Below are 26,223 nucleotides of genomic sequence, written 5' to 3'. Positions count from 1 at the left end.
TCCCTTGCCCCTCTCCACAGCAGCACAGGACCATGCAGCTGTTATCCTGGCTGGCACCTTCCCTTGCCCCTCTCCACAGCAGCACAGGACCATGCATCACTCACACAGCCAGGTAAACAGACCACCAGTGTGTGCAAATACATCTGTGATGATGGTTTGTTCGGGCATGTGTTCCACATGCTTGCCCACCATTATGACCTATAATGGTCTAAGTCTTAGATCTGCTTAAATGACCACTTAAACATCCTCCTGAAGAAGTGCATCAACGTCAAACCACCAGTACCACTGTACTGTACCAGAGTCCCTGGCTGCTGATCGCCACACCGGGAGTTCTAACTGTCACCAGGGAATCACCTTTAGGAGCAGGCCACTATAAAGCAGAGTACAGCATCAGTATCAGCAGGTTTGGGGATCCCAAAGTGATTGGGCGTGATCCCGGATCACGGATGGGCCTGTATACCCATATGGCCATGCACAGGCAAAATACACCCTGTGAACCCAATGATCACCCACCAATTCTATTCGGACCAACGTCATCATTGTGTGTGTGTGTGTGTGTGTGTGTGTGTGTGTGTGTGTGTGTGTGTGTGTGTGTGTGTGTGTGTGTGTGTGTGTGTGTGTGTGTGTGTGTGTGTGTGTGTGTGTGTGTGTGTGTGTGTGTGTGTGTGTGTGTGTGTGTGTTCTGTTCTTTGACTATATAGAAGTGTCTATTTGTACGTCTCTAAATGTTTTGATGAATTGAACATGGTGGACCCTCTTGTAAACAAGTGTAATGCTTAATTGGATCGTCCACTCACAGTTAATTAACAGTCTTTGTATTGAGTTTGTGCTTGAAATGTACTGTAATTCTGCAAACTGTTAATAAATATTTCAATCAATCAAAAGTGTGTGTGTGTGTGTGTGTGTGTGTGTGTGTGTGTGTGTGTGTGTGTGTGTGTGTGTGTCCATTCTTACTGGTCAAAAATAACAAGAATGCCACCTGACCACGGCACCACCACAAGAGTCATATCATTTTAATTCTTAATAAGAAACATGGTGTAAGCATTAAAGACTCGCTCATGGACAATGACTGATTGGGCCAATAAAGGCAGACTGTGTGATTGAAACTAGTACAAACACAGAGACAATAGACAATTACATACATCATTCATTATGCCATCCATGACAGCAAAGTGCATTCACAACAAATGATCACAGTCGAAGCCAGCCAATTTGTAATGAAAGTGAAAGGTATTAAACTGTGTTCATTATTCATATAAACAAACCACTTGAGTCCTATTATCTTTGGTAACCACTTTAGTATTGCTTCCAACAGCAACCCATTTATTAACTAGATTAAGTACATTTTCAGGTGAACATGACCCGGAATAGCTGAAAAGAAGTGCCCAGAATTTGCCATATTACTGAAGAACTTCTCTGAATCTCCATTCAGAGTATTGTGTATACTACAAGTTTCAAGCATAGGATATGTTAAATGCACAGCAGCACATATTAGCCAGTGGTGGAAAAAGTACTCAAATGTTTTACTTAGGTAAATACTGCAAAATAGAAATACTCTATACTACTCTATAGTATTGGATTCAAAATGTACTGGAACTTGAAGTACTGGAATGTCCCATTTCAAGTTTTCAAATGTATAATAAATAGCAAATGTACAAGTCCACAATGTGTTGTATACTAATGTCACTTTTCATGATTTTCATAATTTCCATGAAAGTTTTTCATGATTTTCATAATTTCTTTATTGTTGAAAACCATGAAAAAAAACATACTACAGTATGTCGTCGAAAACCATTAAAAATGACATAGGCCTACTATAGTATAGGCTATGTTGTTTTTCATGATTTTTATATTTTTTAAACTTGGGCAAGTGGAAAACAGCAGGAGGCTCGTCTCACATCTCCTGAGGTGGGTTGTGAGCTATTGGACTGTATACTGTATTGGGCAGTATACGCATGGAGAGGGGCTAAATTTGGGCTAAATTTGGAACTACTGAGGGATCTTTTACGCTGCAATGCTCAATATGTTCCATGGACAAATACTGCCTTGAACTGCATTGCCCTTGAACCAATTTAGAGTAGAAACTGAAATCCCATGTAACTTTTCCAATAGCTTTTCATCTGTCATTCCTATGGGCATGTAATTATATTGTCAAAATATACAAATATATATTTAACATTTTAAAAAATATCAAAAATAGCAGATCTAAAAGCTCACAGCATGTTGTGATGGGATGCATTGTGACCGTGTAGATCAGTTATTTTTGCTACTCATATAAGAACTATGAGAATGATATATAGTGTCCCTCGTTTGTGCCTTTTTAAATAAAGGTAGGCCTACTGTTTTAGCACCAGTATCAGATACCCAACTCATAATCACATTGATATAACACTAGAGGGCAGCAAAAGGTTCACAGTCTTAGCATTAGTCAATTCAGTGGACAGGAGAGTCTTTTCCATGTGTTTCGCCAGGTGCCAGGTGGACAGTATTTGAGGTTAAAGTTTAGGCATAATTTCTGTGAGGTTAGGGTTAAGGTTAGGGTTTGGGATAGTATTTGTGAGGTATAGGATTAGGCATAGCTTTAGTGAAGTTAAATGTTAGGGTTTAGAAGACCAGTGGTATTCAAACTTTTGCATATAATCAAGGCCCATTATTTATTCTGCATTTGAGGCACGGAACACCATTTGATGAGATTTAGCAACTCTGACCCAAATTTAAAGAATATATTTTGTTATCGTTGGATTTTGTCCACAGTTCCGTATTGATGTTGGTACCATAGGAGAGATAACAGGCAAACGTTGATCAAAATAACAATTCTTCTACATTCTCTAATTGTGTCGAATTCTTGTAAATTAAGTAATGCAGATGTTTAACAATAATAATAACTCGTGAGAGTGCAAAATGAATCATTTTACGCTAAGAGTTAAATATCTAAGGGTCCATTTGGTTACCAACTCTGCAACATTTAGCTCGGGACCACCTGGAACCTCCTCAAGGACCACATGGTGGTCCCTGCCCGGACCACTGGTTGAAAACCACTGGTTTAGACGCAATCAAAGCGAAACACCTGCAGGGAAAGAGGGAGTCCTGACCTTTGACCCCCTCCCATACTCTGTTTGGTCCATGTCTTTTTGAAGCTTAAAGTAGTCCATGAGTTCATGTAAGCCCTATTCACTTTTTGGAACATCTGCATGGCTTCCTCCAGGTTGTTCGGATCTTTGTCTGGATCAGGGGTAGAGTGATGGTGGCTCAGGGGTAGAGTGGCTGGATGGCAACCGCAAGGTTCCCAGTTCGAATCCAGGCTCCCCCAGAGTTAGTGTCAAAGTGTCCTTGAGCAAGACACTGAACCCTTAATTGCTCCCGATGTGCAGGTTGGTGCCTTGCTCTGTGTGTGTGTGTGTGTGTGTGTGTGTGTGTGTGTGTGTGTGTGTGTGTGTGTGTGTGTGTGTGTGTGTGTGTGTGTGTGTCTCACACTCTATGTAAAGCGTCTTGGATTAAAGGTGCTACATACAGGTAAATGCACCATTTAATAATAACTTGAATTTATACAGCGCCTTTCAATGAGGCTTTACAATACAGACAAAATAAACAAAGCAAACGGAGAAACTCTGCATTTAATCAAATGTTTATTGTTTTTAACGGTAGGGATTCTCCACAAACATGACAGTTTCCCCATCTTACAGCTGCATAAATACAGGAGGGAAAAGGGAAAAAAAGGCTGCAACCTTCGTAGCTTGGGTTGTTTATCGTTGCTGTTAGCCACAAACCTCTTACTCTTATCTACATTGATGGCTTTCTTTTTCTTTAGTAAAATCAGATCATATCGATCTATCAGATGTAAATGAATTCAATCAATATAGGAAACTTTGAGTAGAGATCTCTACTCGAGAATGCGTAGAGCTATAGGTCCCAGATATATTCTTCTGAAGTTTAAACATCGAGCACAGAGATTTATACACATTGTGTGGTGAATGGGTGAATCTGAATAAAAGCGCTATCTAAATGCACCATTTACCATTGGTGGTGGATCCTCTGTCATGGTCTGTCTCTCCACAGACCATGTCAGCCCTGGCCACTCCCACTTTCCCTTCCACTCTCCAGTCCCATTCTCTCACCTGTCTCCAACTCCCTCGTCAGCCCACCTGTGAACACTTTGCCCATTTACCTGCTCCCTATATAACTGGACTCCTTACAAACACTCACTGTTCGGGGCGGTAATGCAACTATTTGGATGCCAACCGCCATAAAACCCCACGAAGAAGAAGAAACACTCACTGTCAGAACATTTGTCATTTTTCCCTGAGCTCCCTTGATGTTCCTGGTTCCTTGTTTCTGTGCTCTTCAGGTTTGAATTTTGGACTATGATTTACTGCCTTGTACTCTTTTTGGACTTCCTAGTTTATTTTTGTACTTTTGAAATGTTTGGAATTGTCTCCCGAGTATCCTGAGCTTACAGCTACGTTTTGTTTGTTACCCGTTTCTGACTTGGATTTAAATAAACCTTTTGATTTTGAACCTTCCTGTTGTGGCTCTGCATATTGGGTTCAGTCATCCCTGTATCCTAACATCCTCCTCATGAGTTCATCGACATCACATCCCAACTGTCCTGTCTTGCTTCGTTTCCTGTCTACCTTTGGTCTTGAAAACATGCACAGAGGTTTTCTTTTTCTTCAGGGTCTGCAATGAGCACAGACCTATGGCACAGATAAAGGCTACAGTCAGTTCATACAAATAGCTACATGCAAATACAGAACATGTCCAGTGAAGGAATGTTAACAAGCAACGATATCACTAATGAACTGAAACAGACAAGCTGGCCATACAAGAACAATAGAGACCATGGAGTGCACACTTTGCCAGCAACTCATGTTGCTGATCATGTTTGCTCCTGCACAGACATGTTTCTGAAATATGTGTGAGAGTGACCAGCTCTGCTCTTCTGCAGTTTGTGCAGCTGTTGGCCCCCAAGACACGCACGCACGCACACACACACACACAGACACAGACACACACACACAGCCTATATTCAATCAAACATAATGTATACTCCAATAATGTATACGTTATTGTGCACACTGACACACATAGTATATTAGTAGTCATACTTACACGTACATGCAGAAATTGTCATTCACGTGTAGCTTAATGTACAGCACACACACACACACACATACACAGAACAGTCAGCTCAAACTAAAAGCATGCTGCTTTGAGCCTCTAAACAGCCTTAATTGCTTGGAAGCCTGGAAGACTGCTTGCTTTGTTCCCCACTTCAGGCAGGATGGGTGGCATTGGGTGCGTAACCGTGGTTACTGCAACGATTGACACGAGCCAATGAGGAATGGAAAAACATGCTAGGGTTACTTTAGGGGAGAGACAACCATGTGTGCAAGGGTTACAGAGACCAGAGACGTTGCAGCTTTCCTTCATCCTTGTCCTTTTCTATCCTCAGCAAGGGCTTTTACGATAACTGCTATCAATCTAACTCCAGAAGGGATCTCAGTAAGTAGAAAGTATATTATAATGCTGTGCAACTCTTTATTTCTAAAGCTGCAATCCATTTTATAAAAGTTCATAAAACCTAATTTTGACCAATCGCTATAAGGCAGAGTAAGTGGTTGTTCTTGTAGTTGGTGTACAGTACTCTACCTCTTCTGTTGAGAAATGTCTGTGGTTGCTACTGGTTGAGTATTGCCAGTATATTGCTATGGAAACACTACAATAAATAATTATTACATGGCAATACAGACCATATGGCGTTTGTATTTAATTTATCACCTGAGTAACATCTGTTGAAAACTGCTCTCATCTCATTACTATATATTGACTCATTACTATATATTGGCTGAGCACCCCATAGTGATGATTTGATTGGCTGAGCAATGTACGTATTGAGGATAAAAAGTGAGGGCGACAATTGTGATTGGCCGGAATGTGATGTATGATGATATTAGCGCCCCTCACTTCACACGGGTGTGATCTTTTTTTACCAGCACTGCTTGCGCAGGGGATCAATTTAATCTTGAGAAATGTTTAAATTGGCACATCCGCTGGACGGCAGGTGCAGCGTGCAGGACCAATATAGAAGTCTGCACAGTGTAATTTTGCAAAAGCTTCCAGTCAAGGCGTTATTATAGATTAACGTTTGGACAGTCTTCTTCAGAATGAGGCATATAGGACAAACACACGTCTCCAGACGTCCTTAGAATTATCCCATGGTGTGCCCAAGACATCTGTACACGTCTTAGGAAAAACAAATAACCTATATATATTGTTTTTATTGCAAAACATTTTTTTTCTCTTTTATATATATATTTTTTTTGCTAAATCGGTGGGCACTCCACGTCGCTATTTTGAAAGAATACAAGGGCACACAATGTGTTTTAAGTAGCAACACCCCAGACTATAGCCACCAATACCAGGCTGCATCCAGACAGTTACATCACGAAGCTTAGAGCAGAAGTCACTTCCTTGTTTTTAAACAGCTGCAACTTGCGTGGGCGGTGCTTCCCTCATTTATAGTTACCATTTGACCATCAGGTAAGAAATTGCATCAGACCCTGTGTCTATGTGAGACATGACCAGAGGCGTATCTACAATAAGGCGAGGGCAGGCGTCCGCCTGTCCAAATCCATTTCTGGCCTGGCCAAACTCCATACAATGAGAAAAAAAGAGGACAAAAACAAGATCTGAGAACTATTAATGGACAGCTGATTGGCCGTTGCGGTAGAGAGCGACCCTCAATCACCCATTGGAATGTAAATGCATGCCTTTCAGCCTTTGTATCCTACTCGTCTGGCAGGTATATCTCTTTGAAAACCTTTAGTGCTACGATTGTGCGCGGGGAGACGACAATTAACACATATCTTGCCTGCCCAAAACGTAATTCCTGGATACGCCACTGGACATGACCTTTGACATGATCTACATGTCTCAACAGAAGCGCAGAAAGACAAACTACACCCACCCCAATTGTATCATTTATATTGTATTAACATACTCTACCATGCAGATTGAACACAATTACATTTAATTAATTAAAAAGCTCTGCTTTAATATAGCATTAAAGTCCATATGACTACATATAAAAGGATAGACACAAAAAAGCTTGAGAGCTCCAATGTTTTACGTGCAAATACACATTAGAACACCACAGTAAAAAAATATCGAGTGAGTCCTTCATCTTATCATGCATTATGGCATGCACACACAGTATTGTGGTTTAGTTGGCAAAAAAAGGTTTGGCAATTCTACTTGGTGATGCCACCTATGAGTGGTTTTGCCTGATATGAAGGCTGAAGGCCTGAAGCAGATTTTCAGCCCAATTTATTCTCTGGCCCAAATTGGCTTTCTCCATTATAATCGTGGCACTCGGAGAGCATGCAGGGGCCTGGGGTTTGAATCCCGGTACGGTACTAGAACCTGAAAGTCATGGATTTCAGCTTCAAGCAGTCTCGCTAGAACTACTACAGTACTCTATTGAATGCTCCCTGTCAAAGACAGGCGTTAACAGATCATGAACGGAGCCACGGTGAAAGGAACGGACGGTGATGAGGTGAAGGGCAAGAGCGAGGTGGACGCGGTGCACCTGCGGAGAACGATAGGCCCGCTGACGGCTGTGTGCTTCATCATCGGCACGGTGGTGGGCAGTGGCATCTTCATCGCACCCAAGGGTGTCCTGATGAACAGCGGAAGTGTCGGCCTCTCTCTGGTGGTGTGGGCACTCTGCGGGGTCCTGTCCATATTCGGTGAGGAGGCTGCTGTTGCTTGCTATAGTTTATATAGTTTATGAGGCTGTAAGCTCTCAGTTTCCTAATCGTATCATCTAATTCAAACCTACCCATGACCACTTCTCTTTATGCAACCTGATCTCACCTGAAAAGTAACGTTTTTTAGGACATACAAGGTTTTACAAGGTTTTACAATGTTACAAACCTTGTAACATTGTAACCTTGTAAGTAAGTAAAAATAGGGCATTAACTTAACAAAAAAAAGAAAAACGTAAAATGGTGGAATATGGAGATACAAGGTTTCTGCCAGAGAGCAACAACCTTTCTCTGCCATCATGGATACTGATTATACTGTTACTTGTATACAGTTCGTCGCTCATTCTGTTAGGGGCCAATGTGCTATGCTGAACTGTTTGTCATTCTGTCAGGGGCCAATGTGCTATGCTGAACTGTTTGTCATTCTGTCAGGGGCCAATGTGCTATGCTGAACTGTTTGTCATTCTGTCAGGGGCCCTGTGCTATGCTGAACTGTTTGTCATTCTGTCAGGGGCCAGTGTGCTATGCTGAACTGTTTGTCATTCTGTCAGGGGCCAGTGTGCTATGCTGAACTGTTTGTCATTCTGTCAGGGGCCAATGTGCTATGCTGAACTGTTTGTCATTCTGTCAGGGGCCCTGTGCTATGCTGAACTGTGTGTCATTCTGTCAGGGGCCAATGTGCTATGCTGAACTGTTTGTCATTCTGTCAGGGGCCATGTACTATGCTGAACTGTTTGTCATTCTGTCAGGGGCCAATGTGCTATGCTGAACTGTTTGTCATTCTGTCAGGGGCCAATGTGCTATGCTGAACCGTTTGTCATTCTGTCAGGGGCCAATGTGCTATACTGAACTGTTTGTCATTCTGTCAGGGGCCCTGTGCTATGCTGAACTGGGCACCACGTTTAAAAAGTCAGGGGGCCACTACACCTATCTGCTGGAGACCTTGGGCCCAATGCCTGCCTTCCTGCGCCTCTGGGCTGAATTCTTGTTTATCAGGTCAGTTGACTACTTTCTAAAAGGTATGAGTTTAAGTGGAATCTTAAAAACAAAATGCATGGTAACAGGCTCTAAAGGACAGATCAGAAAGTATACCACCCGTTGCAGGATAAACAAGTCAAATCGTTGGGTGTCACTATAATGATGAAACATTGTCATGGTCCACTCATGTTAATAATACAGTGGTGAGAATGAGTAATGGCACCTCTCTACCATTAGCCAAAGCGCTCATCCTCTACCTAACACAACAATTAAACTAGTCATACAATGTCTAGTTCTGTGAAATCTTGACTGTCCTACTATCTGATCTGGTGCATCAAAGCAAGCCGGTGTTCTGTCTAGAGTAGACTACGAGAGTAGTGTGCATGTCACTCTGTCATGGACGAGGGTGGAGGAGAGACTGGCATGCAGGCTTAGGCGCGATTCATACTCCTATTTTAGAGCCGAATAAAAGTCGGTTCGGCTCTGTAGAGCCTACAATTTGACGTCATTTGAGATTCGGGGGGGGGGGGGGGGGTCGGCTCTTCGGTGCTACTGAACATTTCTGACGAGCCGAAATCATTTCGGCACTACAGCGCCGAAACAGCGGTAAAATAGGAGTATGAATCGGCCCTTATTCTGTTTTTAAAGAACATCAATTCCTCGGAAGCCCTTCCCTTTGTTTTCACAACTATACTAATAAATGATACACACACGGTTATACTACGAGACTATACTAGACCTTACCTCTGCCCAGCAAAAACACACTTAAGAAAACTGTAATGTGCATATTGGAATATACTCCCCACACATGGGGGCTCTGACTGGAAAGTATGCATTTGGTTTAAAAAGAAACTTAGGGAAGCAATAATCAGAAAATAAATTGGATTTAAAAAAAATATATTAGTGTTCTTTTCAGGCAGACCAGGCAAATTTCATACTTGTGTTTTATTCATTAACATTTGTATTGTGATTGCCTTTTTGCCTGGACCCAAGGAAGAATAGTCTCCACTATGGTGTGTATACTAATGGTGAATGGTGATCCTTAATAAACCTGGGATCCAGATTTTGAGCTTAAAATAAATAAATAAATAACAGACCTAACATGATATGTTGAGCTTGTAGAAGGGCTACTTTGCTGTTTGTCATATGACTACTACGTATAAGTGATTAACACATAATCACTTATAAAAACAGTGTACCAAACATATTTTATTTGATTCTATTTATTCTACAGACCATCAGTGGCATCCTATGTGTCCCTGGCTTTTGGTCGCTATGTGGTGGAACCATTCTTTGCTCCCTGTGCTGCACCCACTGTGCTGGTCAAAGTGGTCAGCATCCTTGGAGTGAGTGAGTAGTTGTATTGTACCTATTTCCCCTCATGATGTCAAGTACAATACATATAGAGAAATCATACATACATCAATTGCAAATACATAATACATGCATGTATGTACTTGTACATAGTACATACGGTCACAGGGATGTGGGTTAATCAGGCACTATTCATAACCCCTGAGTATATATTCTCTTTGATTGGTTGTTTGTTTTGTTCCATTAGCGTTTGTGGTGGCAATCAACTGTTGGAGTGTGACCTTGGCCAGCCGAACTCAGGTCAGTCTGACCTTCATCAAGATGTTTGCCCTTGTACTCATCATCATACCTGGCTTCATTGCACTGGCCAACGGTGAGGAAAAGAACTTCACCTAAAAAGAGAAAGAATGTGAATTAATTCAATAGGCTCTATGCACACAGAATAGCTAGCTCTTCTTTACTTCCGAGCTCCTTCCCATCTTCCTTCAGAGGTGTTACAGATGATACTAATTAGGGATCTGTTCCATTTAGTGTACAGTGGTTCTCAAACTATTTAATTTCAAGGACCCCCATAACTGGTACACTCTCGGTTACACACCCGTATGGTACAAGGCCATTTGGAACCCACCCAAGGACACTTTGAGACCCACTGGTGTAGCAGTGTTTCCAGTGAGCCAACATGCACAAATAGCAGCAGCACCCTGACTCTGTTTGACCAGAATGGAACTGAGCCTTAATTAGTATCATCGGTAACACATGTGAAGAAAGGTGGGAAGTGGCCCAAAAGTAGGAAAATGTGTGCATAGCTAATTACTAAATGCATAGTTTTGTATGCTAGTTGAAGTCCATTCAGTTAATTGCCATGTTTCGGAGTGTAATGTTCAATTGCATATTTTCTTCTCTTGCTCAGGAAAGACAGAGAATTTCCAGAATGGTTTTGAGGTTGATGCGATAAAACTGGATAAGTTGCCGCTGGCCTTCTATAATGGTTTATACGCTTATGGTGGATGGTAAGCATAGAGAGGGTAGATTGAAGCAAAACTACACAACATACAGATACATAATATTATGAACTGATTAAGATATATGAGAGACATAACACTTTTTTCAATCTCTGTACACACAAGTAGTATTCTTGGGTTTGACGGTGTACAATATACCGTAAAAAAGTATAATTCAGCCAGATGAGGTTAAATTGTAGGCCTACTAATGAATTTCCATAACACTGACAATTAACAGTATACTCAGAAAAAACTAAAAGCTAAATGTGGTTTTATTTCTGCCATTTCGTAGGTTCTATCTGAATTATGTCACAGAAGAAGTCATTAACCCAAATAGGTAGAGTATTCATATTTTGACATTTCAATTTCTGGCAAGGTCTTGCTCAACTGTCTGTCTCTCATACAGATATTACAGCTCATCACTGCGTGTGTTGTGTTGTGTCCTGGCCTGTCAGAAACATCCCTCTGGCCATCACCTCGTCCATGGTGACAGTAACCGTGCTCTATGTTCTGGTCAACGTGGCCTACTACACTGTGATGACGCCCGGTGAGCTGCTCGCGTCTGACGCTGTGGCTATGGTCAGTACTATACAAAAACTAGTTATGGTTGTCAAATAGTGTATAGTAAAATAAAACGTGTTTTAAGGTCCTTATACACACTGGTGTTTGTGACATATATAACACAGAACACAAATCGTACTATGTGATCAAGCGATGCAACTTGTAAGTGCAATAATGTGATAATAAATTTGGGATTGCAAACCCCTTTTCCCCACATTCAGCAAATGCCAATGTCATTCTCACAGTGTTGTGTTGTGTCCTGGCCTGTCTGAAATTGTCCTTCCTCCCAAGTGTGAGATGCAAGCAGTGCAAGCAATGTTGACATTAGGCATAACCTTATGATCTTTATGAGACCTTCCACTCTGCCCCACATTCCTGGGCAGTGAAGGGATAAACATTCACAGCCACAGTCTGTTCTTTTTTAGCTTTCTGTTTCACTGACCCATGTGTTTAAGCCTATGTGTAACAATAATCATGTTTTACACAAGTACTTATTTCTCCACATGCTGATATATATAAACTCTCAGAGTTTAATTAACTCTTAAATGAAATTACCAGTAGTTAGAATGTCTGTCACAGAGATATATCTCTTGTCTGTGCAGACCTTTGCCAATCGTGCACTCCAGGGGTTTGCATTGGTAATCCCTGTCCTAGTGGCCATGTCCTGCCTAGGGGCACTGAATGGCGGCTTCTTCTCAGCACCCAGGTAAACTTGTTAAGCGGTACTTTTTACAGTGGTGGAAAGTAACTACACATGGAAGTGACCCAGTGTATTGGTACTTTTACTTAAGAAAAACAATTGAGAACTTTTTCCACCACTGCTTTGATAATAGGCTTTGTCCAGACTGCAGGCAAATCTGATTTCGTGATCTGATGTCGTGCAGCAAGAATAGCCGATCTACAGCTCACGCTACAATATGAGCTTGTAGAAATTGGCTGTTTTTTGTGTCTGTGACACCGGAGTGCAACTGACTTTTGTGTCTACTCTCCACATTGCAGGATGCTGTTTGTGGGGGCCAGGGAGGGCCACTGGCCATCACTGTTCTCCATGATCCACATCCGTAGACACACACCTCTGCCTGCTGTGCTGTTATTGGTGATATACTTTAACCACTTAAACCCTCTACTACTATGTATACTTGGTCTGCTCTTTTTCCCTTTTCTTAACCCGTTGTGAGTTTATAGATCTGCTATTGTCTGTAAATGTTCTGGAATAGGGAGGCAAAATTCAAACTGATTGCATTTGACCTGTTGTGTGGTGTGAGCCTTGACCAGTGGTGGAAGAACTGAGTAAAAGTAGCAATAACACAATGTAGAAATATGCTGTTAAAGTAGCCTAAAATGTATAGATGCACAATAGCCTATAATCTGAATCATATTGAAATTGGCCATAAAAATGCCATATCGGTATCGAAGCGAAATGTTAAGTGCTGATGGGTTACAGGGTAACTTTACCTTTAATAAACTATAATGGATCAGTTAAAGGACAACTTTAGTTTTTTTCAACCAAGGTTCATGTTTTAGGATGTTATTAGAGAAAGTAAAAGATGAGTGTTATTTTTTTTCATTTGCTGCTTTCTTTCGTTTTAGGGGTTTTAGCTACTTTTGACAGGGGGGTGGGGGCATTCGAGCATGGGGCTAAATATGTATTTTTTTACAAAATATTATGGCGATTTCTTTTTTTATTATTTACTATAGTCCTAATAAACCCCAGGAAATTACATCTGGCCACAAAAAAATCACAGGATGTACTGAATGTGAAGGTAGCCTACTGGGGGGAAGCCACACTGTGTGTCATAGGCTCAATATGTCAGTTTGACACATTCAGTAGATCCCGTGATATTTTGTGGCCAGATGTAATTTCCTGGGGTTTATTAGGACTATAGTAAATAATTAAAAAATAAATCGCTATAAAATGTTGTAAAAAAATACATATTTAGCCCCATGCTCGAATGCCCCCGCCCCCTGTCAAAAACAGCTAAAATCCCTAAAACGAAAGAAAGCAGCAAATGAAAAAAAAATAACACTCATCTTTTAGTTTCTCTAATAACATCCTAAAACATGAACCTTGGTTGAAAAAAACTAAAGTTGTCAAATAATTGTAGTGGAGTAAAAAGTACAATATTTACCTCTATGTAGTGGATGAAGTAGACTACTGAAAAGTGGAAATACTGTCTCAGACTCACATAAAGTAGGCCTACCTCAAGATTGTACTTGAGTAAATGTATTCAGTTACTTTCCACCATGGCCAAGACCCATTAAAGTAAATAAAAATGACCAAGATGTCATTGTCAGAAATGCCAAGTGTTACTGGACAGAGTGATGGTTTGTCAGGACTGCCATGTTGACTATTATGTGTCCACAGTACCCTCTGGTGGTGGTAATGATAGCCACCATGTTGACTATGTGTCCACAGTACCCTCTGGTGGTGGTAATGATAGCCACCGGAGAGATCTTCCGGCTGATCAACTTTGCCTCCTTCTCTCGGTGGTTCTTCATTGCCCTGGCCACATTGGGGATGCTCATCCATCGCTATCGCTTCCCTCACCTCCCCAGGCCTTTTAAGGTTACTATGGCTACAGATGATATATGAATATATTATATATATATTATTATAAGTTACAAGCATTTTCCACCAATCCATTCCATCTCATCGGGAATATCAAGCTATGGTGTTATTGTCTCACCCACAGGTGCCTCTACCCATAGCGATCATCTTCACAGTCGTATGCTTCTTCATCGTGGGGCTGTCTCTGTACTCGGACCCCTGGAATACGGGAGGCAGCTGCGTGCTCACGCTTTCGGGGGTCCCAGTCTACTACCTGACCATCCACCGAGACCGCCTGCCTCCCAGACTGAGACGCGTCTTCAGTGAGTCGTGAAATTACAGACTGACTCGACTTGAGCCGCTCAAGTGGCAACATGACGTGTCAATACATAATTAGAGCCAATTTCCAAGATGCTATATCATTTTTGGACACAAACAAGATGGGGTGGTAATTGGATGAGGCGCATATCAACACAGAAAGACACACAAATCTCAGTATTCATCTGAAATAAACTTGTAAGTCAGATGGTCTAGGGACCATCTAGAGGTTGTTCCAGGGGTCCACAGCATTGAGGAACAGTTTAAAGTTTAAACACTTCATCGTATTACTACAAAACATCACTTCAGCCCTGTGCCTGTAATCTATTTTCAAAGGATTTGTATACATTTGAAATGTGACATTCTGCACACTTTGGTACTTTAAAGTAGAATTTGACCCTCCTCTATGTCCCCATACCAGATTATTGCAGTAGACAACTTCAGATCCTATTAGAAGTGGCTCAACAGGAAGTCCAGACATACTGAAGACATGAGGGCATCCCGCTCACTGGATGGATAACGCATGGACAGCTCCTGCTCATCATTAACTGGAATAGGATCATAACTTTTCACCACAGACAAGGAAAGGAGTTGAAGCCCATCAGCCATTTATTATTGCAAATAACTTGTGTGGAATACAGTGGATGTAACGGTTTTAATCAAATAAAAACATGTATCAACCCTTTACATTGAATATAGCTTGTTGAATTGGTGTCCCTAAATACAAAATACTTTGAGAGAAGAGTCCTGCTGTGAAGTCCATGTGATGGAAGACAGTGTAGTTGGCAATTTGCTGTATTTAGCATGTTACCGTTCGTTGGAATACCTCCTTGCATGGTTGTAGTAAGAAGTTTGACTAGAAGAAGTTTATTGGCATCGAGAGTAGCAAAACATACAGTACCAAAAAAAGCATGTCAATGTTAAATAAAGGCACTTTTAAAGAGTTCTTTGCCAAAAACAAAGCCAAACATATTTTCACATGCAACACTGCAATCTCCTACAAGACAGGAAACAAACATTGCATGAATATTCAGAGCCAACTGTAGAACTGGATTAAGGCTGAACGATATTGAATATTTAGTATTTACCCTAAAAAAAGTACATTTGGTCAACTCTACACTGTACAGTATAAACAAAAAAATCCTGGTGGAATGATTTAAAGCCATACTATGCTTTATATCATTTTGTGGCTTTGGTGAAGTCTCTGATCCTGTGTCATTGTCTTGAGACTGGATTAGGGACTGGAATGCTTCTGCTTGGATTTAGCACACAAGCTTTATTCTGGTATTCAAACTCCAAAGCTGTCTACAAAGTTAAAAAGGACACGTCAATGACAAACACCATATCACACCTACTGTAGGTCTACAACCTGTGTACTACATAATCCTATAAATATTCCTTGGCTTTACGTTGCCAACATCTACAGAAGTCAGGTATTGACGTAAACACATTTCACCATATGTAAAAATTGTCACTAGCACAAAGGTTGCTAGTGACAATAACCTTTCTATGAACTAATACCAGTGATAACATTATGATATGGATTGTATTGCTGTTAGTAGTACTATTCTTGTTTTTATTACTTTACCATTACCGGTATTTATTGCTGACAGTTCTATAATAAACTACAAAGTCACTACCATTGTACCTCTACCATTGTAGTTTCTCTCTGGAAGAGTAGATTAAATATTTTTTTACATTTAAAAATTTGAAAGGGTTTCTATACATTACAAAAGTGCAAATCAAACAGACAGATACACATGTTCTGAATACAGAGGGATGCAAAGGATCGTGGGAAAGAAAGCTAGCTGCTCTATACATAGAAAGCAGAGTAGCTAGCTAGTGTAAAGAAAGATAATTTTTAAGATGAAAACAAAAGCAGGAAAATCCCACAAGTAGTAAAGAAGACTTGATGAGAACTGAGCAGCTTGGAAATATTGCGATGGCAGGTCCACTTCAGACGAAACGTTAAGGAAGGGAGACTTCCACTCCAGGCTATTTAAGATGCCCAGAACTCTGACCAGCTGATGTTGGCCATGCTCAGGTCATCGTCCACCTCCAGGCCGGTGAAGCTGATGTCCACCAGGATCTTACTGAGGCTGTCGTTCATGGTGTCCAGGACCAGGCCCTCGGCCAGTGAGTGGTTGTTCAGCACGCCGCCGCCTCCGGCCTGAAGCAGTTCCCTGGAGCAGCCTGGCACTAGGCGCGGTGCTGCCGGTGGCACGTTAGTCGGCTCAGCCCTGGAGTTGCTGGAGGAGGTGAGCAGCTCTCTGGGGGAGCTGAAGAGAGGCAGCTCCTTGCAGGGAGTGAGGCTGCTGAGGCTGAAGCTGAGGCTGCTGTAGTCGTGGTGCTGCGGGGTGAGCGCCGGGCAGCTGGGGGTGCGGATGGGGCTCAAGTCCGGCAGGCTCCGGTTCTCCTTGCCCACGGGGGTGGTCATCCTCCATGACTCTGGTAACACGCTGGCGACGGGCTTGCTCGGGGTAGAGGAGGCCAGGTGGCAGCCGCTTTTGATGGGCGTCTTGAAGGAGTACTCGGCTCTGCAGGGACTGTCGTCCACCGTAGAGATCGCTGATCGCTGCTCCAACTCGGAATCCCGCGCGTCCGGCAGGCTCCGGTTCTCCTTGCCCACGGGGGTCATCCTCCACGACTCTGGTAACACGCTGGCGACGGGCTTGCTCGGGGTAGAGGAGGCCAGGTGGCAGCCGCTTTTGATGGGCGTCTTGAAGGAGTACTCGGCTCTGCAGGGGCTGTCGTCCACCGTAGAGATCGCCGATCGCTGCTCCAACTCGGAATCCCGCGCGTCCGGCAGGGCGGAGGTGTCCGAGACCATGCCCGAGTCAAAGAACGTGCTGTCGGGGAAGAGGAGGACGGGCTCCTCGTGCGAGGGAAGAACCAGATGCTGTTTCCGCCGCGACCTGCTGGCTTCTCTCTGCGGACGCGCTTGACGAGTGTCGGCGCTCAGCCACTCCGACACCGGCTCCACTTTAATCACAGGCACAGACACTTCTTGAATCAGACTCGGAGGCACAGATATTGGCTCCTCTTTGATAGGTGCGTGCAGCATGACGGGGGTGGCATCACTGTGTGGGTGCTGCATCACAGTGGTGGCGTCGCTGTGTGTGTGCATGGCGGTGGTGGCATCGTTGTGTGTGTGCATGACGCGGGTGGCGTCGCTGTGTGGGTGCATGGCGGTGGTGGCATCGCCCTGTGGGTGCATCACCATGGTGGCATCGCGGTGTGGGTGCATCACAGTGGTGCCATCGCTGTGTGTCACCTATTTAGAAAAACAAAAAGCACTCCCCGTTAGTTACAATTGAATTCCTGCACCGTCTGTGTTTTTTTTTCTTTTTTTACTCTGCAATCAAAATGTAATGGGTGCGAGGGTCTCTTTACCTTAGGAGCTATGCGCACTCTCTTGCCTCCTCTCGGCGTGTTGGGATTCTGCTGCAGATGAAGTGAGGAAGAAGAGGAAGAGGAAGGCACGTACACAGATGAGGTGACCGGTAGCTGGATAGGGACCAGGTAAGACTCGGTACGAGGGAGAAGAGGCTTCATCTTACGCTCTGAACATAAGAAAGAAAACAATGGTTACATATTTAAGTTAGATGCCTGTCAGAATCTCAGACCATACAATACAGCAATGCAAGTCCACGCAGCTCCTAATAGATAAGCAAATGGTAAATGCAGAGGACAAAATCCACATAATGTGCAAATCATTGTGGTAAAATACCCAAACCCAACAACAACAACAATGTTGACGCAAACATTTGCGTACACATCTGAGACTTGACGAGAGGTTGGCTATACCGAGGTCAAATTGACGCCAGATTGGCAAATGCCGAGCATTGGGTGGAGATGACCACTTTTCTGAGGTCCTCATAAATTAAGGTGATGGAGTGCATCCGCTGAGATTTTCTGTTCTAGGAAAACTCTGCAACATGCCGCTACTTACACTATACCTCTCCCAGTGACTGCTACATGTTAGTTAGTGAATGAAGATCAACTCACCACAGCCACTTGCTGCTTTCTTTGCTTCAGAATCCATTCTTTTCTGATGCTGTGAACAAGTATTAAAAAATATTTTTCAATAGGCAGAATAGACCTGTCACAATAATTACTTGCGATAATCTCAACTATTTAATCATCAAAATCGTTTCCATTCGTCTGCAAGGATTATTCTGGTGAAAAGATAATGTTAACACATCATCACAATGTGTCTCATGAGCTTGTAGATCCACACATTTTCTTTTTAAATGAGAAATTATGGATTACGATTAAATATGGCCAATTTTAGTACATTATTTATTTGGGTAATTGGTACTGGTCTTTTCAGTAACTTATTTGTATATGCTATGATATATTATTTGTCAAATCTGACCTGTCCATTTTTTGTTTACAAAGCCTGTATGTTCCAGTGCTCAATGCCAAAAACACAATTAAATAAATTATTGATATTACAATTAATTAATGGTTAACTACAATTTGAGAGTGTTACACACAAACACAAAAGTAGACTTAAAATAGTCAGACAAACATCTTTACTGCACACTAGCGAAACTAAAAAGTTTGCTTTGGACGAATTAATCTGTTCTTTGATGGAAGAGGAGGCATTCTTCTTGTGTGTAGATTAGAACACCACACAGCAGCAGTAGCCTACTGGAGCCATAGCCTACTGCTGTAAGTGTGCATGCTTGCTTACCGTATAGGCGTATACTATACGGTAAGCAAGCATGCACACTTACACTTACGTAGCCTATACGGCGTATAGGCTACGTGCGCTCAGGTATATACAGTTAAAGCTGTTGTTATGCAAAGTAGTATCCATTTGATTTCGGCACAGTACTTGACAGACACGGTGTGAAATTACAGGGGGGCCAGTAAACCTAGACCACTGGATACTTGGTACGTCTTGGAAAGTCTGGTGACGCGAGGTTGGTTAGGTGCGTCTTCTCTTGAATCTAAGGGGACGCGTTCTAGCGTGCACACACGTGCACCGTTCTGTACTGTCCCTGCGCGTGCACGTCAAAATTACTGGTACCACGGTGTGGTACTGCGTTTTACGAGCATGACACCACTGATCATGACAGCCCGGCCTAGCTACAACGACAAGAATATGGCCTCTATACTGTGATGCAAGCCTTCAACACGCTTCACCTGTCCCTATAATGCTGTATAAAGGAGGAGTCTTCTGGTGTGCTTGTTCTGCTTTTTTTTCTTTCTTCCCTACAGATAGATAAGAAGTCTGGAAGAAAATGAAGCATAAAATTCTTACTTGATTGGCGAATAACAGCAATGGCACTGCAACTGAAGTTGGGTCACAGCCCGGCTGCGAGGGACATGAGGGAAGAAAATAATTGTCAAGAAATCTTGCATGCTTACACTCACCTCTCGCTAGACTAGAGTATAAAGTACTAATACCGTTAGAAAAAAAACAAATGAAAAAGGTGGCTTATCAGGCAATACAGAGAACTTTTGCTGCCAAGGAGGGGCATGTGAAAACTGTCTCTCCTATTGCCATTCCAGTTATGCTAATTATTTTTGCAAGAAAACAATCTGGCACTGTAGTGAAAACGTGGCTAAAGAAAACGTCTCCTGTGTCTATCAGTCTTGATCTCAAAATGGTTACCAAATGGTGTAACAATAAGGCCGACAAAACGGGAGTATGTTCATTTGTCAGAATGTGGTGATATGTGCTGAATTCAGTAATCAGGGTTCCAATGAATTTCCAAAACCTGTCCAGAATATCTAACCCAATTTACAGGCCCATATACTGTAACAATCATTCAGTGCAATAATGAGTCTCTTACTCCTATAAAACAGGCAGTGTAGCAACAATAAAGCATAGAATGCTATAATTCCATTCTGAATGTTGTGCCAAATGATATGCTACACCTTCTATCATAGGCCATAGGATTACACATGTTGTGAGCTTGTAGATCTGTTATTTTTGTCACAGTACACATTAGGTTGGAATCACGCAGCCCGTTCTGCAAAAAATGACTTCTTATGCTACATATTTCGTATAATTGTCTCCACCAGGCCGAAGGCATGGGGAGAGAGTATGTTTTGCACTCCGTCCGTGTGTGTGTCCGTCCGTCCTTCCGTCCTTCCGTCCTTCCGTCCGTCTGTGAACAGCTAATCTCCGGCACCGTTAACCCGGTCGATGCCAAACTTTGCACACACACTCCCTGGATGCCAACGATGAACCTCTGCCCCACATTTTCCAGAACGGCCTGTTATAGCGCCACCATGAGGCAGCTTTTCACATTTTCTACCTAAAACTACACCGATCTGTGTGAAACGTTGCATGCACACTCCCTAGAGGCCAAGGACAAACCTTTTACCTGCCTTTTCCGCATCTGCCTTTTATAGCGCCACCAGGAGGCCGACTTTTGTAAAACACATTTTTTGATATTACTCCTCCAGATTCTGTCCAAAAATCTCACAAATCGTTACACAGTATCTCTATGGTCATGTGCTCAAGTCGGATCTGTCTGATATTTCATATTCCATCCTAATTGCCTATAATTGGCTTTCACAGTTTGCAAGATTGCCCCGTTTTGAACAATAGCCTCAAATCATGAACGCAGCATGCAATTTACGTGAAATCTTTCACACATTTTCTTACTAGGCTGAGGAATATATCCCACCCTTTTCACATTGGCCTGTTATAGCGCCACCAACAGGTTGATTTTTGCAAAACACATTTTTGGAACAAAATGCCTCAAATCGGTACACATGATCTCTGTAGTCATGTGATCAAGACGAGTCTGTTGGATTTCTCAGATTGTACACTGATTGGCTAAGATTGCCTTCCAAAGTTTTCAGGAGTGGCCCGTTTTGTACAAAATGCTGCACATGTCCTGCTCATCCAGAATTCTATCCTCAGAGATGCTATGAGTGATCTGGCTCTGCATTTCCTCAACAAAATGAAGGAAAAAAAAAATCTCCTAAACATTTTGCCAAACATCACACACACTCCTATCCTCCTGGTGGAGACCTGTGCCCGGAAGGGCACTTTTTCTAGTTTTATACATGTTTTGGAAAATGTTTTTTTATTAAATCAATAGCCAAAAACAATGCATATCCAAATACATTTTCCAGGACCTTTGATGAATTCCAAACCTTATCCAGAAATAGATTTTCTTTATTTTTCTCAGGAATAACATGACCATGGGAACCCTGAGTAATGCTGTCACATCTACAGGGGATAAAATAAAATAACTTCTCTGTTTGTGCCTACCTGGTATACCTGGTCCAGGGTAAGACATCGGTTGGCTTCAGGACGGATTTGCCAGTAGGATATCTTGCCATCTGATGATGTGTCACGAATGAACATGTCATGTAGAGAGAGGTTGTGGCGGACCGAATTCTGTCACAATGAAAGAAACAAGGAAATTGCTAATGAGACAACTACAACTTTTTTTTCCTTCCAATTCTGCTGTGGTTGAAGACAGGTCCAATGAAGAGATATGGTGTTGATTATAAACTGATTCTTTCCCAGAAATTAACTACCGGTGTTCTAAAACTGTGACGAAAAATGTTCGTGGACTACCTTTTTTCACTGACAAAAACTAAATAAAAACTAAGCTATGGTGACTAAAACTTAGACTAAATATATTGACAATCTTGTCAACAAATAAAAATTAAAAACTAGACTAAAATGTTGACTTAGTGGGGAAGAGATCCAGTAGCACTAAAAGTAAGCAATTTTATGTTTGGTTGCGCTCGAGTGTTACGTTCTGAATAGCAGAGCAGACCTAGAGGTACAAGCTTGTGAGCTTGTAGATAAGCTATTTTCAGCATGCAACCAAGTGTACAATCTGCCATTGCGACACCATCAAGGCCGGACTAAAATCGTATGGTATTATTTAGTCAACTAAAATATGACTAAAACTACATCAAAATGTAGTGTCAAAATCAACACTGTTAACTACCTTCCAGCCAGGCTTGGCTACATCTCGGAAGTACGGGAAGCGTTCCTCGACCCAGCCGTAGATCTCTTTCAGTGTCATTCTCCTGTCTGCCCTGCTGTTGATGGCAAACTGGATCATGGTCATGAAGGAGTACGGTGGCCTCTCCGACTCAAAGTTTCTTAGGACCGGGGGATCTGCATCCTGTGTACTCTGCATGTGAAAGAAAAACGAAATGAAAGGAATGCACAAGAGTGAATGCAAACTCGTAAAAAATGCACACACAGTCACAAACACATCAATGATCTGTGTGGCTCTAGGGCACTAGAATGCAGTGAAGTATTTGGACAATGAATGAGCATGACGAAAATAAAGTGGGCACACTGCCATTCACTCTTTACAACTCTTTATTGAAAATTCATGTTTCGATCATGTCTGAGTCTCGGAATATTTATCAATATTTATTTTGCAAATAGCAGTGTACGGAATTGATCGTTTTCTTTATGCTGTTTTTTTTGTTTTTCTTGCACCCGGTTATTAAAGTGGATGTACGGTACATGAATGTCTCTTAAGTACATGATTTGGAGAATGACACTACTATGTAGTGTACATGTAGTGTTAGTGTACTAGTATGGAGTTTTGGTGGAACACAAACATACACCAAAATGTACAGCGCATTTTGTACAGAATGTGATGCATTACAGTACTCAAAGTACTGTCGTGTTGTGTGTGACTACTATGCATCATTGTTTCCTGGTCTTTCCTTAGTCAGTTCCTCAGGTATCGGGTCAGGTAATGCTAGTCATAAATCTCCATCTCACTGATCTTGCCATTTCAATACGATACGGCATACAGTCACAGATACATTTTGCATTTATGTTCCATCACTTTGATGCCAAAATGCTGGTAAGAGAAGAAGTTATGGGAGTCATTTGTAGACAATCTCAAAATCATTACATCATTCAGAATATTTTGGATGACGCACCAAAAGCAGCATCCAGAGTATTTTTTTCTATCCATCTTAAATAGCCATCTAAAAATAAATACCCATTACCAGGTTTAACTTTGTGGCAACTATGTCACTTCTAATCTAAAGAGCTGTAAATCCCACAAGGGTGCTATTCTACTGAGCCAAGCTGGATAAACGTGTGTTTTGGAGAGATGCTGGGATGCTGAGGGAAGTGACTAATAGAAATCGCTGACCTTGGATGTCTGTGGGCAGGGATTGTGGCTCTCCTTGTTGGCTTTCTCGTCAGCGAGTTCAGAATCAGAACCATGACTGTCCGTGTTCGCCGTCCCACCCAGCCAATGTATGTTGGTAAGGCTGTCATCCAGAGGTCTGCAATCAAGCTCTTTATTCACTAGAAAGAGAGAAGTAGAATAAAGGGTGTTATTCAGGTGCGTCATTTGGGGCACCAGGGGATGGCAACTGCCACCCCCTTATAGTGTTCAGAATTAACCTTAAATTCAGTTATTTTATGCATATTGTGCCCAACTCTGAATTGTTTTAGCAGTCTTATTATTTTCATTTCATAATCATCGCAATCGATGATTGTTTTAGAGAAGCATTTCAATGTATGCAAACATTAATTTATTAACCACTTTCAACGTGGCCTAGTTTTGGAACATTGCGAACATTTTCTCTTTTCGCCCCCAAACAAATAGCGGATCTACAAGCTCTCAACACATCGCCAAGCGACGCGTTGAGAGCTTGTAGTAACTTATTTTTTGCCACCTTCCATTTCTTTCTGAAATTACACCTCTGGTGTTGTTTCAACAAAAAAAAAGTTACTATAATAGAATTTGTAAAAAATAATATTTACATACACGATTTTCTTCTACTGAGAGGTTCAATATTATCCGGTGGACTGTCCATAGGTTCCGTTTTTACTGTCTGGCGGCCCACAACAGGTTTATCATCCAAGTCTTCTTCTTTAATGCTCTGCTGGCAAATGTCATTTCCCAGACCAGTACCACTGCCACTCAATAGGATGAATTTATTTGGTCCACGTGGGCCACATTCTTTTCCCCTGGCATTGAGGGCCCTGATGACGCTCTGCAGGTCTGCCGTTTGAGGGATGACGACCACTTGTACATTGGGCATGGTGGGGTGATCCGTGATGCTGATGCCATCCGGGATGAAATGGCTGCGAGGCTCCTGGTGTGTTGGTGGTCCATCAGCTTCATTGCCGTGTGAAGAAGAAGCTACTGGCTGCTGGAAAGGCAGTTTCCTCCTTTTAAGGATCAGGGGCCTCCTTGGACTCCGTCTCATTCTGCTCAGATCACAGAAACTGGCCATTTGTGTTGTGATCACTAGTTATCTGCAACACAAAATAACACAAATTACTGTATTGATTGCTTAAAAACAGTGGTGGTTTTCAATCTTTTTCATATCAAGGTCCATTACTTATTCAGCATTTGAGCCATGGGTGGACCAACATTTCATGAGTTTTGCCTCTCAGACCGAAAACTACATTATTCTACATTCTCTATTAAAGATCTATAAAGGTCGAATTAGATGGGGACGACCTGGAATCCCCTCAAGGACCACTAGTTGAAAACGACCGTTTACAGTTACAGGGAAATTGGCAGTTGTTATTACATGCAATTAACATTAAAGTTTAATGTTAAAAGTTGAATGATTAAACTGACGTGTTTGGACGAATGAATTAACAAAAAAAACATTACACAATATTGTGTAATGTTGTCTAGTAATATAAGACCGTGTTATACTAGCTTTGACCAATATATTATGACTCTATGGCTTTGACTTACCGTGCACGCTAAAACACACAGACAGAAATGTGAATGTAACGTTAATAATACAGATCACCCATCACCGTTCCTGGCTCCCACGTTAGCCCACCCAGAATTGGGGTCGCTTATAGCTTATTACACTTTAGTTTCCGTTTTAGATGTTTACTCGCTGATCTACGTTATGGCTCAGACCATCTGGATCTGGATCATGCACCTGAAGCAGTTTGATAACATGTTGGCGTTTCTACAGACACACACATCATATCTTCTAGAGGTGAGAACACATGTTGTTCACATTCACATAGCATGATCCTGGATTCACATTCCACATAGCATGTAGCTAACCCAGTGGTTCACACAACCAGTGGTATGGGAACCACCAGTGGTCCTTGAGGGGGTTCCAGGTGGTCCCCAGCTAAATGATGGAGAATTTGTAACCAAATGGACCCTTATAGATTGTTAAACATCTGCATTACTTAATTTACAAGAATAATTGTTATCAACGTTTGCCTGTTATTATCTCTCCTATCATGGTACCACGTTACCAACATCAATACAGCATGGAATTGTGGACAAAATGTTATCCAACGACAACAAAATATGAATAAAGTCTGAGAGGCTAAAATCTCGTAGCTCAAATGACGAATAAATAATGGACCGACCGTGATATGAAAAGGGTTATCTCGGCAGCTAGCATGTAGCTATTAACCAATGGCTCTTACTGTGCAGAAGCTAAGCTAAGCTAAAAGAACAAAACAATAAAGACAAACCTTTCTTCATTCATATGAAATTAATTGAATCCATGTTTTCAAGCAGTTCCGCTCGGCTCCATGCCCTTTATATGCGATCATAAATGTACGGTAGAGAGAGACATGCTAATGTGATAAATAATATGCACTTTATTGTAATCTTAGTTTACTAATACTCGACGTTCGATTGAGAATCGAAAGAAGTTTTTGAATTTTGGCGCTGTGGGTGGGGCCTGGTGTCACCGTGACCAGACCGTGACCACGTGACACAAATCTCAACCAATGGCAGCTGGACAAAGATCCACCGAACCAATCAGA

At 42.0% G+C, this 26,223-nt stretch overlaps 2 protein-coding genes across 9 annotated transcripts; one reads left to right on the top strand and one right to left on the bottom strand.

The window, feature by feature from the left end:
• The first annotated feature begins 33 nt into the window (after positions 1-33).
• LOC306916133 (cystine/glutamate transporter) lies at positions 34-15,088 on the top strand. 8 transcript variants are annotated; one of them, XM_079493889.1, is made up of 14 exons: positions 34-112; positions 5,453-5,502; positions 7,500-7,748; positions 8,636-8,762; positions 9,979-10,094; positions 10,306-10,431; positions 10,969-11,068; positions 11,352-11,396; positions 11,515-11,638; positions 12,223-12,326; positions 12,620-12,716; positions 14,037-14,186; positions 14,314-14,491; positions 14,908-15,048. In XM_079493889.1, the coding sequence occupies exons 3-14, from the start codon at positions 7,517-7,519 to the stop codon at positions 14,970-14,972; spliced, it is 1,464 nt and encodes a 487-aa protein (XP_079350015.1). In that variant the 5' UTR covers positions 34-112; positions 5,453-5,502; positions 7,500-7,516; the 3' UTR covers positions 14,973-15,048. The 8 variants fall into 8 exon arrangements, with proteins under 8 accessions (XP_079350015.1, XP_079350012.1, XP_079350016.1 ...); XM_079493886.1 differs by lacking the exon at positions 34-112 and adding an exon at positions 3,437-3,513; XM_079493890.1 differs by lacking the exon at positions 34-112 and adding an exon at positions 3,457-3,513 and having other exon boundaries at positions 7,504-7,748.
• On the bottom strand, positions 15,083-26,108 carry foxm1 (forkhead box M1). Its single transcript, XM_079493882.1, has 9 exons — positions 25,927-26,108; positions 24,227-24,720; positions 23,603-23,760; positions 22,424-22,612; positions 21,730-21,858; positions 19,759-19,812; positions 18,495-18,543; positions 17,880-18,049; positions 15,083-17,760 (listed from the first exon to the last, which is right to left on the bottom strand). Exons 2-9 carry the CDS (start codon positions 24,696-24,698, stop codon positions 16,486-16,488), a joined length of 2,496 nt encoding a protein of 831 aa, XP_079350008.1. The 5' UTR covers positions 24,699-24,720; positions 25,927-26,108; the 3' UTR covers positions 15,083-16,485.
• Between the last annotated feature and the right edge of the window lie 115 nt (positions 26,109-26,223).

The sequence above is a fragment of the Electrona antarctica genome (genome assembly GCF_951216825.1).
Source record: "Electrona antarctica genome assembly, chromosome: 23".
NCBI classification, from domain to species: domain Eukaryota; kingdom Metazoa; phylum Chordata; class Actinopteri; order Myctophiformes; family Myctophidae; genus Electrona; species Electrona antarctica.
The sequence above is the reverse complement of the archived record's forward strand: the minus strand, read 5'-3'. Positions and strand labels throughout refer to the sequence as shown.

Excerpts from the sequence above, each read along its gene's own strand:
- LOC306916133 (XM_079493891.1), top strand. The coding sequence starts at position 7,517 with ATGAACGGAGCCACGGTGAAAGGAACGGACGGTGATGAGGTGAAGGGC. Across the intron at positions 8,763-9,978 it reads GCTGAATTCTTGTTTATCAG|ACCATCAGTGGCATCCTATG; the intron begins GTCAGTTGACTA and ends TTTATTCTACAG. Across the intron at positions 12,717-14,036 it reads TGCCTGCTGTGCTGTTATTG|TACCCTCTGGTGGTGGTAAT; the intron begins GTGATATACTTT and ends ATGTGTCCACAG.
- foxm1 (XM_079493882.1), bottom strand. The coding sequence starts at position 24,698 with ATGGCCAGTTTCTGTGATCTGAGCAGAATGAGACGGAGTCCAAGGAGG. Across the intron at positions 18,050-18,494 it reads GAAAGCAGCAAGTGGCTGTG|AGCGTAAGATGAAGCCTCTT; the intron begins GTGAGTTGATCT and ends TCTTATGTTCAG. Across the intron at positions 17,761-17,879 it reads GAGTGCGCATAGCTCCTAAG|GTGACACACAGCGATGGCAC; the intron begins GTAAAGAGACCC and ends TTTTCTAAATAG.